Source organism: Nannobrachium achirus (assembly GCF_963921795.1).
Source record: "Nannobrachium achirus genome assembly, chromosome: 16".
NCBI classification, from domain to species: domain Eukaryota; kingdom Metazoa; phylum Chordata; class Actinopteri; order Myctophiformes; family Myctophidae; genus Nannobrachium; species Nannobrachium achirus.
Genome location: NC_137823.1, coordinates 39,916,466 through 39,929,809, shown reverse-complemented (window position 1 = coordinate 39,929,809; position 13,344 = coordinate 39,916,466). Strand labels below are relative to the sequence as shown.

General features: G+C 41.8%; 2 protein-coding genes across 3 annotated transcripts in view; both read left to right on the top strand.

The window, feature by feature from the left end:
• Nucleotides 1-3,918, top strand: part of enpp1 (ectonucleotide pyrophosphatase/phosphodiesterase 1) — a 75,980-nt gene extending 72,062 nt beyond the window's left edge. For both annotated transcript variants that reach the window (XM_080743978.1, XM_080743979.1), the window contains one exon: nucleotides 589-3,918. In XM_080743978.1, coding sequence (XP_080600104.1) covers nucleotides 589-741 — 153 coding nt within the window. In that variant the 3' untranslated portion in view covers nucleotides 742-3,918. The remainder of the gene's footprint in view (nucleotides 1-588) is intronic.
• A 4,132-nt stretch (nucleotides 3,919-8,050) lies between these two features.
• The window catches only part of sytl3 (synaptotagmin-like 3), a 22,196-nt gene continuing 16,902 nt past the window's right edge, over nucleotides 8,051-13,344 (top strand). The window contains exons 1-6 of the mRNA XM_080743981.1: nucleotides 8,051-8,469; nucleotides 8,850-9,065; nucleotides 9,515-9,582; nucleotides 10,854-10,905; nucleotides 11,154-11,217; nucleotides 11,392-11,464. Coding sequence (XP_080600107.1) covers nucleotides 8,372-8,469; nucleotides 8,850-9,065; nucleotides 9,515-9,582; nucleotides 10,854-10,905; nucleotides 11,154-11,217; nucleotides 11,392-11,464 — 571 coding nt within the window. The 5' untranslated portion in view covers nucleotides 8,051-8,371. The remainder of the gene's footprint in view (nucleotides 8,470-8,849; nucleotides 9,066-9,514; nucleotides 9,583-10,853; nucleotides 10,906-11,153; nucleotides 11,218-11,391; nucleotides 11,465-13,344) is intronic.

The window sequence follows — 13,344 nt, the reverse complement described above, 5'->3', positions numbered from 1 at the left end:
GAGATGCTTCTAGAATAGCAAAGTACACTAACGTAGTACGCTATTCTAGAGGCTTACTACGTTAGAAGCTTACTACTGGATTCAATTCAGAATAAGATATTCTTTTGCTGCAATTTTTTTCTTATTTATACCACGATGCCGCATTGTGTATATACTGGCTGTAATAACTCCAGGACAAAAACTGCTTTATGCTACATAAGTTACGCTAGAGGCATAGTAGCCGGAAGTCTCGCGGTACGCGAGAATCTCTGCTAATCTATGGAAACAGTAACACAGCCGTGTTCTCATGGATTACTGCATGTGGTGGGCTAACAGCACGTCGGTGCGTCTCTTTGAACTATAAATAGACGATTCATAAAGAAAAAACTAACTTTGGAGCGGCCAAAATAAGCGATTTTGGGAGAGATGCACAAGCCCCATTTTAACTGTGAGGAGGGGCCGGGAGATCTCAGACAAGGGGCAACAATGAGCGAAAACCACCAAACCAGGTAGGAACATGTATGAAAAAAGGCACATTTAGGGGGGATATGTTTTGGTCTGAATTTCCCCTTTAACTGTTGCACCCCTACTGCTCTTGGTCGCCTGCAGAATGGATCAGACATGACGTGGGTGGAGGACTGGGCTCAGCTGCACACGGCGCGGCCCAGAGACATCGAGCTCCTGACGGGGCTCAGCTTCTACCACGACAGGCTGTCTGTGGAGGAGACGCTGCAGCTCAAGACGTTCCTGCACACCGTTTGACCTCACAGACTTTTAGACGCACGCCAAGCTGTCGGCTCTAAGAGAAGAAGCCATATTGGCCGGTTCCAAAGGGCCTTTATTGTCTCCGTAGACGCACAGTGACTCTATTGCCAGGGAGCGTCGTTTGTAAAAAAAAAAAAAAAAGAAATTATAATTATGCTTCTCACACACATGTGTGTGTACCCTGTCCTACAAAGGCAAAGTGCAGTAACTGCAAAGTAAATGCGAGCACTCGTCAAATCACAAGATGTCCAGCACTTCAAAATCGTATGATTTAAGACACGGGCAGCAGCACTGGCTGTAAGGTTAGGATCCAGATCCGGAGGAACTGAATCTGTTCCATCACATTTGGAACCGTTTCCGGATTAGGCTTCATCACACTGTCAGAGTTGGTATGTGGACTTCACGTCTGCTATACAAGTACAATACCCGTGGTTCTCAAAATGTTACATTTCAAGGACCATCTCTGAGAGTGTACAAATGGCACAAAATGTACCATGTGTACATACTCAGAGTTACAGACCTGTTTAGGGTCCATAGGAATCGTTAAAGGGAATACAGGAATCTGACCGTTAAGAGGGAACTGTGAAGGAACCAGAATCAGGTACACAGACGTGTTCTGGTGTGAGTCTTCCTCAAGGCTCACTGCCATGTCCATGACCTGTACCTGTGCTGCCTGTGCCTTGTACTAAATCAGAAGATTCTGAAGTGAGAGCTTGTTTGTACTTATGTCCCGCCCCATTTTGTTTGTTTGTACGTACTGTCATGTCCCGCCTCATCCCACATTGGTCGAGCTTTGTGGGACGTTTAATGAAATGAACTCATAAGTAGCAGCGCTCACTGCACTACGCAAAGAATCAATCGGATAAAAAGTCTTTAAAGTCTTTCAATTTGCCAGCCAATCTGTATATAAGTGATATTGCACTAATTGTATATCTCTTCAGGTAATTGTTTATCTTCTTGAGATTAATAAATAAGTAATTTTGTCCAAAGATATAGTTGCTGCATTTTGACTTTGTAGGGCAGTACAACTGTATGACCCAGTTCTGCTGTAACCAATGTACAGTACTAATAATGAAAAAGTGGGTGCATGATTCTCTGCAATGTTCTCTGATGTACATTTGAATGTAAGTTAACAATCGTCTAATGGCTCTTTTCTTCTAATAGAGGTTTGAGCTGCTACGCGGCTCTCACATCTAGAGTTCGGGCCGCTGTGCGGCCCCCTCACAGCTACGTCCTACATGGTAACTACGATCATGGTGTCAGGGGGCCTTGTCAGAGTACCTGTTGTACTGTACCCTTCTGTCTGTGTCCCTTTTGTGCCCATATATGGATACCTCTGTATCTTGTCTGTCTACTACCAGTGTCCCTTTTATGGCCAGTTATTGAGATATCTGTATCTGTCAGTCCTCGTTCCTTTTATGCCCAAATATGGATATCCCTGCCGTTACCCGTAAATGCTCATATATTGGCATGCCCATATATGGACATATTGGTCGGCATATCTGGACGGAGGACTCGACTGCTGGCACCCCACTCCATCGAGTCGGTCGGTCCCTTATATGCGTATGGCCATATATTGGCATAGCGGTCGGATCTGAGGCTCTAGACAACCGGATTTCCATATATGCCTATATATGGGCGTATCAGATTTGTATTTTTGTCTGAGTCATAGTGACGTGGCCGTGTTACGCCGGCCGGCCAGTCTTTCCATTAGCCAATTCAAATATAGGATGAAGGAGCGTAACCCCGTGAAACTTTAGAGAACCCTTGAAGTTCTGTGATAGTTTTTATTTATTTTTTCCATTTCAATTATAACTACACAAACCCTTGAAGAAGGAGGTAGGTCATAAAAAAATACACTTCTGTCCATTATCGTTTTTTCAGAGTTCTTCAGTTTGATTTAAGGCTGTTTGCTCTTGCTCCAGTTCCTGTTGTGCTGGGTTCCCAGAACTCAGGGTTAGAACTACCTCCTCCTGAGCAAGGCAGGATGTGAGAACCTTGAAATATGTTACATGGCACGGTTCACTTTCATTCATTGCTCCTCAAAGTGGGGGTCCAGGGACCCACAGGGTTCCTTGAGGGTTGTTCCAAATGGACCCTTACAGCTCTTTAACTCTGAGAGTGTAGCAAATGGAACCAAAATGGAAACCTTACAGATCCATTTTGTCGTTGTCAGGTGGAAACTTGTCCAAAACCGTTTGTTTTGTATTTATAATTTTTAAAAATGATTTAAACTAGTGAAAACAGCCGATCTACAAGCACACAACGCCTCGCGGTGCCGATCTACAAGCCGATCTACAAGCACACAACGCCTCGCGGTGCGAGGCGTTGTGTGCTTGTAGATCGGCTGTTTTCACTACTTTTGTGCAGCGGCCTTGTATGATGAAGCAGGGCTTTACTTTGCGAAAAAACCTACAAATGTGAAACTTGGAGATACGAGGTTTCTGACCGACAGTGATGATTTGCTTCCATTTGTTACACTCTCAAGATCTTGAGAGTGTTGGGGATCCTTGAAAGGAAAAGGTTTGAGAACCAATGGTTTTATTATTGTAGGGGAAAAGAGCAATTAAATGCAATTCATGCAATGTCATTGATGGGCATTCAACTCACCGTTTTAATTTATGTTCTTAAGTCAGTTATTACTGTACCAAAGAATCATTGCTTCTGTTGAATGGCCCTGCTTAAGCCAAAGCTCTGCTTCAGGTGAGAAAATTGTGAGAACAAAGGACACACAAATATCAAAAAAAAAAAAAACTTTGTTCATGTAAAAAGAATTCAATGTATTTATATAACACAAGTTATTTTAACAGTGGAAAACTCAAGACATTCTGAAAATGTTTGTCATTTTATGAGAGTGACCCTTGCCACTACACTTACAAGATACAAGATATTGCCAGTACATTTAGATGTGGATGTTAATAATGTATAGACTCAGTTACAGTAGGCTCCAAAATGATACGTTTTAGCCAATGGGAAATAAATAATATATAATAGTTTGGGGTCTGTAAGCATTACAATAAATCGCACATTTTCAGCAGGTTAAGTATTTTTTTGATTGTTTTTATATTGTTTATATTGCACCAATGTCTTAAATTTAGTGTTTTGTATTTTTATTGATCTGGTCTTGGTGTAAATACCTGTAATTTAGTCAAATAAAATAAAGTTTTGACACTGTGTGTGTGTGTGTGTGTGTGTGTGTGCGTGCGGGCGGCGCGCGTACGAGAGAGAAATTACTTTCAGGTCACTTTAGCTCTTACTCACAGTGGTCAGGGTAAGTTAATTACTATGAATTTTATAATGCATGGAAATGTAGTGAAACCACCACACATGACAGCTTATTTTCCAGACAGTGTTTGGGGTAAACCGTTTGTGACGGTGTGTGTGCATGTATGTGTGTGCGTGTGTGAGAGAGAGGTTAACGTGGTCATTTTTCACTGTGTTAAGGTTAAAGATGATATCTTTTCCTCATGTGGTTTATATTAAGATGAAGGATGCATTATGAGCACTGAGTTAAGCTGAAGTTGCACTTTGAAAATGGTCCATAAACCCCAGCATCTCTATTCTGGACATGCCATAGAGCAGTGACTGGAGACCCCCAGGGGTCCTTGAGGGAGTTCCAAGGGGTCCCCAGCTAAATGATAGTCAGGAACCAAATGGACGCTTACGGGTATGTAACTGTACAAAAGCCGTAAATGGGGGTCCCTGGCATATATTTTCAAATGGGGGAATATATGCGTTCATATTCAGTTAGTGCCAAAAGTCGGCGCTCACAACATGTACTGTACAGTAGCAACGTGATGTATGTCGGCCAATCAATACTCTGAGAAAATAGGCAAACATTTGCTGAAAATTGCAGATCTACAAGCTAATGTTATAGGTCAGCTACCTTCATCTTGTAGCTTGTAGGCCAGCTATCTTCGGCGAAGAGATGTATGGGGAAAAAAGGAGGGGACCAAGTAGAGGCCCCTGGGGGACCCCAGTCAATGGAATATAAAGGGTTAATTGATTGTTTAAAGAAAGATTCAAGGTACTTCAAAATACTGTTAATTTATATGACATACCGGTAAAGAGGAGTTAAACTTAAAACCATGCTGCACAAACACAGTTTGTACAGCAGCCTTCATCAGGATGTGACATACTTTATACAGCAGGTCAGGGGTCCTCAACAGGGGGTCCGGGACCCCTAGGGGGTCCTCAGAGTTACTACAGGGGTCCCTCAAATCTTTGAGTGATAAAAACTTTTTTTCTCCTTTATATTAACCACTTGAACCCTAACGTCCATATTCTGAGAACTTTAGCCAAAAATAGCAGATCTACAAGCTCACAACAGCTCGTGCTGCGGCAAAGAGTTTTGGTGTAGGGGGGAAAAAGAGCACCTTAAGTACAGAGTAAAAAAAAAGTATTGACGGATCAAGTGATTACATATCTGATAACACAAATTGACATGAATCCAAAATACGCTGATGATTGTGCTGTCAAACGATAAAACTATATGGAATCTGGGGGTCCCTGCTTCATCTCTCTTTCTCAACTAAGGTGTCCCTGGCCTGAAAACGTTGAAGACCCCTGGCCTACAGTATACTGCAGGTGATTGGTTCTAAAGAGGAGGTGTGTTAGAACAAAACGGGCCTTCTCAAGTCAAGTAAACCTGGTGCATCATGTTTTTAAAATAAACTGTGGATCTGACATGCCAATTTTTCAGAAATGCCTTGAGACTTATTTCTTAAAAAAACAACCAACATTCTTCACCACCATACAGCACACGCCCAAATTTGGGTGTGTGGCAGCAGCAGTCAGGAAGTAACATGCCGTCTGTGTTTTCCTGTAGATATATGTGTATATATGCCACATCCTCAGGTTGACCATGCATTCAGAAGTTCAGATCTGTGAGGAGCCCTGCAGCGGTAAGATCTTTGCACGCAAGCTTTTTGACTTTCACTTGCTTGAGTAGTTGACATGCAGGCTTTTTGCTTTACTGTAACATTTGATACTGTACTGTACTTAGTTTAAACTCAGCTCTGACAAACTGAAAAATTGGAAAATGGTGTGTGTGTGTGTGTGTGTGTGTGTGTGTGTGTGTGTGTGTGTGTGTGTGTGTGTGTGTGTGTGTGTGTGTGTGTGTGTGTGTGTGTGTGTGTGTGTGTGTGTGTGTGTGTGTGTGTGTGTGTGTTAGAGCTTACAGTAGTTCCAGAGAATAGTTGACACAGCTAATCACCATGTTATACTGTCTGGATTATTATATCACTCTACTATTAAATCTAGTGACATTAGTCTATCATTTCATGCATGGAGCAATGTATATATACGTAATACTGCCAGTGTCCTGGCCAATGGTCAGTGCTCGTTAGTGATTTGGTTTATCAATGAAAGCATCAAAGAGGGTCAGGAGCATGGCAGGCATTTCCCATAGCAATAAGGTAACTAAGAAGCTTAGTCATTGTCAGTGTGAGACACGGTATAGAGCTACTGTGTGTAGAAATGAGCCGGTTGATGTGGTTCGGGCATCTAGTAAGGTAAGGATGCCTCCTGGTCGCCTCCCCAGGGAGGTTTTCCAGGCACACCCAATTGGGAAGAAGCCATGGCACCTGTTCGATGCCTGTCATAGAGGGGAGGGGGGATGTGTTTGTATACACACAGACTTGCCTATAGTTCCACTTTAACATGATGTCAACAAGGGACATCATTGATTGAATTTAATTTACTACAGTCAAACTTCCACCATGACAACTATATTGTTTCGGTTTTGAATTTAGGCTAGATGTGGTAAAAGTGTCAGTCGTTAAATGTGTCACGCCGCCATATCTGACTTGAGATACCTAGCCTACTATGGGCCTACACTGGCTGTTTGAGCACCGCTCTTCCTGGAACTGCTGGCTGGGAAATGACAGATTGTCATTTCTCACGCCGGTCACACTGAATATTTAGATCCCACAATAACCCAGGCACGTTATCCTTTACTGCTATAGCACTGGGGTGGCTCGCTGTGTCACTTCTCGCATATCAGGTCGTCATGATAAAATGATAGCAACCACACACTACCAACCTGAGTCATATAAGTGTGACATACGTGTAGTTCTTAGTCACAGTGGTCACAGTAGTTAATACTCATGAATTGTATAACGCATGTAAATGTAGAGAAACCCTCCACATATAATTCACAATGACCTTTAATATTTTCCACTGTTTGGAGTAAAACCAGTGTGTGCGCACATGCGTGTGAGTGTGTCTAGTATAGACCCCCACCAAGTGTTCGAACCCAACAGAGTGTTCGAACCCCAGAATCTGGGAGCTAGGGTTCAAGTGGTTAGTTAACAGTATGTTGCTCTCGCACAAGTTTGACTTGTGGCATGATGCCTGCGGGCAAGAAGACAAACAAGACGAGGCCCAGTTCCCGCTGCGAGCCTCAGGCCTTCTCATAAGTGACACTGATTGTATTCAATGGCCGGCTGGTAACTCTGGATAATAGCAGGGACAGTTTGTTATCTCCTAACCCAGGCTGACAGCCAGTCGGCCATTATAATCTCTCTCTCTCTCTATCATGATATGTAGCCTACTGTACCACACAAACACGCACGTGCACACACACACACACACACACACACACACGTGCGCACACACACACACACACACACACACACACACACACACACACACACACACACACACACACACGCACACACACACACACGCACACACGCACACACGCTCAAATGATACTGCACATTTAAAACAAATGTAAACCAGTCCGATTTAAAGGATAGTAAGAACTTTTGAAGATCATTATTATCCATTTGAAAGACTTTTGCTCTTTAAGTCACGATTTTATTTAGTCTCAAAAATCTCGAAAAAGACACATCAGCCGTTATTAATGGAAGAAGTCTTAGTCAGAGCAGGCGTGCTGCTGAATCGTCACAGCTGCATGAGGTGGCCCCTCGATGTGAGGTGAGGTGAGAGCTCCGCATGTGGGCTGTGGTCAGGCCAAGCATGATTAAGAACTCTGAACAAAGCGACGTAGGAGAGGATGTGCAGGGGAGGGGGGGCTTGTGCAAACCTTATATGACTGCTCACCAAAGTCCTGATCAGTAGTCCATCAAACTGCCTGGCTGATCTCTCTCAATGTTGCATGCTTGCTCCAAAGGTCAGTGGATGTATGTGCTGCAATAGCTGCTGTGGTTACAGCGAGGACACTGACTGGCTGATTGTATGGCTGTATTTCTGTCTGTCTGGCTGGTTGGTTTACACCCAGGCTGATATATCTGACTCACATGCTATTGAGAATAGGGTAGTGTTGACCAGACTGCCCTTTACCATCTCTGGATTAGCCTTTATCTTTGGGTCAGACAGCTGAGAGGTGAGGCTGACTGACTGACTGCCCGAGAGCAGGAACACAGGGACAGTGGTCTGCTGGGATGCCTGACAGACAACAGCTCTATGTCTCTCTGCAAGATAACCAAATTCTGTTGTTGTTCTTTTTACTTTGTTCTCAGGCTACAAAGCACGGACCTACACATCTAAAGACCATCCTTTGATCCAGTCAGCATAAGAGGAGGCGTGGAGGGAGGAACATTAAAAACGGAGCGAGAGGTTTGGACAATAAGAGGAAGATCAGAGAGAGCGCTTGTTAAGGATGGATCTGAGTGTTCTCCAGGCTCTGGAGATGGAGAGTGTGCTGGAGGTTCTTCACAGGGACAGACTGTTGCGCACAGTAGAAGAGGAGAGGATACGGTGAGACATTATTTGACCAAATACCCTGACCTGTAGTGAAGTTATGTGTACTGTACTGTAAGTAGTGCCTTTTATGCAGTGATCTCTAATAATTTCTCCTCACTGAAGAAATGTTGCAACAAAATGATGCAACACGCATGAACTGACAGAAAAGTTAAATTTATCTTCTTTACTTAGCCAAAATATGTAATTGATTATTTGGTTGACATATGTATTGGCAATATGCAGAAGGATAAACATACATTAATTGTTCAGTACATACATAAATATATATAACGGATACGGATAAACACACTAAAGCTTGAGAGCTTATTTTGTGTGTGTGCGTGGGCATGTTGAGTGAGGGTAATAGATATATATCCGTGATTCTCTCACCCCAGGAGGCTCAAATATGAGCTGATGGAGATCAGAAGAAAAGGTGCAAAGAGCTTCAGCAGACAGTACAGCGAGAGGACCTGCGCTCGCTGTCAGAGGCCACTGGGGAAGCTGTGGAACTCGGGTGCGGTGTGTCAGGGCTGCAGCCACCGCATCTGCAGCAAGTGTCGCGTGGGAGCGTCCACTGTGGACTGGAAGTGCACCGTCTGCCACGCCTACAGGTAACAGATTCCTGAGGGATCCTGCAGCCCTGGTTTAAAGACGTTAAGAGACCTGGCATAAATCATCATAGGATCATAGGAGTGCAGTGTACATGGCAGCTATTAATGTACTCGAAACTGTTTGTGCTGTGAGTGTGATACATACTTTTAGTCTGTGTCACCTCCCAGACTCGAGGCAGTGTCTACATGTAAGATCTACTCTAAAAGATTGAGCAACAATTAAAACCAAATGTACACGTGGGAGACTACAGTAGACTTGCTTTTCTAGGAAGAAAATTACCCTGTCTAGTACTAGAGTAACTGATTACTTTACAGTACTGCTGATTAAGGATTACACACATGATCAAGCACTATCAATTTTAACATTATTCCGGTATATTCGTGTCTGTCTAATAGTTTATTTGCTTAGTTTAAACAAAATGGTTGACAATCATGCTTGTCTCTTCTAGGGAAGTTAAGATCAGGTCTGGACAGTGGTTTCTGGATGAAAGGGCAAAGAAATTTCCAGTGGGCACAGGTTAGTTTACTGTTGTGTGTTTGTTTTTCCTGTTCGTTTACTGTTATTCATTAGTCATATTCCCTTGATAGAATTATATTGATTGCTAAATAATGTACATTTGTTTGTCTATTTGCTATAAGGATCTGTAGTGTACACTACTAATTGAATTATACATCATTCCCAGCTGATAGCAAAGTCCTGTCTTGGGGGCAGTGAAAGCTATAGCTTATTTTTAGGAGGGTCAACCCCTATTGTATTTGCGCTGGTTGTTCTTTTGCTGTGTTTTAGCAAATTCCCATGACATGGTAAATGGTAGAGACATGACATTTTCACCAGTGATAGGAATATGTGTGCATTTACTGCATTACCTGCACCGCAAATATGACCAATCAGCCTGTAGGAGGTGCTATAATTAAATGTCTATGATATGTTACACCCTGTGTCTGATTTATACAAAACCAGCTACAGATTTCCATCTATCCTCAGTCTACAAATTGTGTACAATTATTTTTGAAAGCAACCAACAGGGGGGCACCAGATCAGCAGTCATATAGACCATGATAAATATATTATTTGTAAACAACAACACCTTCTTATTCCCTACGAGATACAATAATCCATCACAAAGCAATAAAACACGAGAGTGATTCAGAGTGAGAATGGAATGTTTACTATTGAGAGAGACAATTCAATACAGGTACAGTACAGAAATAACGGTTCAATGGTTCGTGCTCTCTCTGACAAATTATGTTTTGACATGAGTTTATGTATGGTCATTTGGTCAGTCAATGGATGACGTTTCAACAGTTCATAGGATATTTCTTGTCCACAAGTGGGTTCCATGTACGTGGCAAAGAGTTCATAGGTTTCTGAAGGGATGTCCTTCCAGGCTGAGCCCTATAAACCAAAACAATTCTCATTGTTTTTGGTACAGGCTCCATGGCAGTAGATAAGGCCTCAGTTCTACCAGACAGAAGCCTGGCCTTGTAAATGCTGCACATGGCATTATGGAAGGACACAGTCACTGTTAGGGTCAGGTGGTCAGTTGGTCATCAATATGAAATGATAAAAAGATGATATAAACCACAACAAAATACCTAACAGACCATATCCTACAGTAGGTATCAGATCGGTTAGGTTTGTCAAAGAGCACAACATGTGTTTCAGAAAGTTTAGACAAAATGTCAACAACAATAATGTAAACAATTTGATAATGCATTTGTTTGTCCAAGCAGTCAAAAACAAGCTGTCACGTTTTATTTTTATTTTTTTATCTATATTGTTTACAGAGAGACATGAGACAGCAGGAGATAAACTGTTAAAGTCCATCAGGAAGCCTAGGTAAGATAATCAAATTATGTTGAATAATAATGTTAGAGTCCCCAGGACCTTTTTTGTGTAATCCTTTAAGCATAAATGCTTTATTGTGCTATTCACATTTTTGACTAATACATTATTAATTCAATCAATTACTATTACTACTAATAAATGTATACTGTATATCTTTCATTGGTTATTGGGGTTTGTAGTCGAATCAATCCTAAAATGAACTATTTAGAAATACATATGTTTTTGTTCCTATTTTACAGCCAAAAAATATCGGTTGTTCCACCAACTCCTCCTTTTGACTGCACGACCTTCGGCAGATCTGGGGTAATAATAATATACTCACCGGGACTCAATACCACCACTATGCCGGATTTACTTTAAAATTGCTAAAACAGACGAGCACAAGCTCGGCTGTTTTCGGCGTGCAACTCCACCCTAAAATACTTTATTCAACTTGCTCTGAGTGCCATTAACAGTACACCATGTCTTTATTTACAGGATTTAAAAAACTCCAAACCTTTTACCAAGTCTATGGAGGACCTGATGGTGTCCTTCACTAGTCACATGAAAAGTAAGTGTGACATTTCTTTTTTTCTTTTTTTATTTAAACAGTACTCTGGAATACCATTTTATCCAAAATAAAATGGTATCCCGGCCTGAATTTCTTTTTTTTATGTTTACTAAAGAGCCAGACAGACGGGGAGACCCCTGTTACTGAACAAAATACTCTATACAGCAATGATTACTACAATGATCTAGCTATTTAACACTTATTTTAATAAACAAAACAAAGAAAACATGCTTACAACCCCTTTAATCATTGATTAGTAATTTTAGATTTTAAATTAGATTTAAATTATTTTATACTTCCTGAGTGTTGATCTAACAGTTAGGTTCATCTGATGGACAGTTAGGAGTGAATGCATGACAGTGACAGATAGAGTGACAGATAGGAGTGAATGCATCACAGGGAAAGCACAGCGCTGCGTTTCCTCTGATGGTATCTGGTCATTATACGGCATCCTCTCCAAGGTTTGATAAGCTCTCTCAGAAATGCAAAGGAAATTACATTAAAGATGACAATCTGCAAGCAGTCATCAGCAGCACACATCATCATGTGGGACTGTGCCTGTCATCATGCTTTTACAAACTAAAGTCATTAATAACTGACTCTACTGTACTTTTTTTTCTTTCTAAAAGCTCCAGTACACTTCCACTTGTAATTGTTTCAAGCATTACTCAATCTCATTAGAGCAGGGGTCTTCAACGTTTTCAGGCCGAGGACCCCTTTGTTGAGAGAGAGATGAAGCAGGGACCACCACAACCTGTTAATAGATTCCATATAGTTTCATTGTTTGACAGCACAATCATCAGTGTATTTTTGGGTTCATGTAAATGTGTGTTTTTAGATATTCAACCACTTGAACCGTCAATACTTAATAAACTTGACCTTTCACTCTGTACTTAGTCTGCTCTTTTCCCCCTCTACACCAAAGCTCTTTGCCAAAAATAGCCGATCTACAAGCTCACAACGCCTCGCAGTGCGAGGCGTTGGGAGCTTGTAGATCTGCTATTTTTGGCTAAGGTTCACGGAATATGGTTAGGGACCTAGGGAAATTTATGGAGGGGGGTCACTGGAGGAAAATAGGGGAGGGTCATGTCTTTTTAGTTTTAGTTTGAGGGAGGGTCATCAAATTTTACTTTGAGTCCAAGGGAGGGTCATCCAATTTTTATTTTTAAAATGAGCCCGGATTTTATATGCATATTTTCTTTACAGCTTTCCTGAATAATAGTACAACAATAGTCATTGACACCCCTCCGTTGCTTATCTTGGTTTTTCCCAACAGCTGGGCTATTGAGCCTTTCCCATTGTTCCTTCTATGTGTCAATCATTTAGCTTGGCCTATCCAGCCAGTAGGCGTGTGCAGTTTCTGGCCAATCACTGACGCTCTTCCTGGCAGCGACAATACTTTTAGTCAGAGGGAAAAGTTCAGAACACAACAAACATGGCGTCTTACAACATCAAGAGAACAAATGTGCGTACTAAAAGTTACTTGGATCACAATTTAAGAGCTTCGCTGCAGACCCTCTCTGCTGAGGAGAGTCTTGTCAGACTCGAAACTAAATTAGAGAAGAGCACGGACAACAAGAAGATCAGAGGGGTTAGGCAAGTCCTACTGGAATTGCGTGTGTGTGGCTGTTTGGATTTTGATTTTGGCTTCGAGGTTTTTTCGTCTTTTTTTCTTTCTCCACCACAACGGGAATCTTTTAGGGATAGTCTCATTGATGAAACATATGGCATCCCTGTTTTAATAAATAGGGTTAAGTTCGGCCGGATCATCTTAAAGGATGGCAGTGTTCCAATGGAAAGCATTTTTCTTCACTTTCACATTTGCGTATAAAATTTCCCAGACAGATAGATGAAGCGGTGAGTTTACAGATTAAACATTC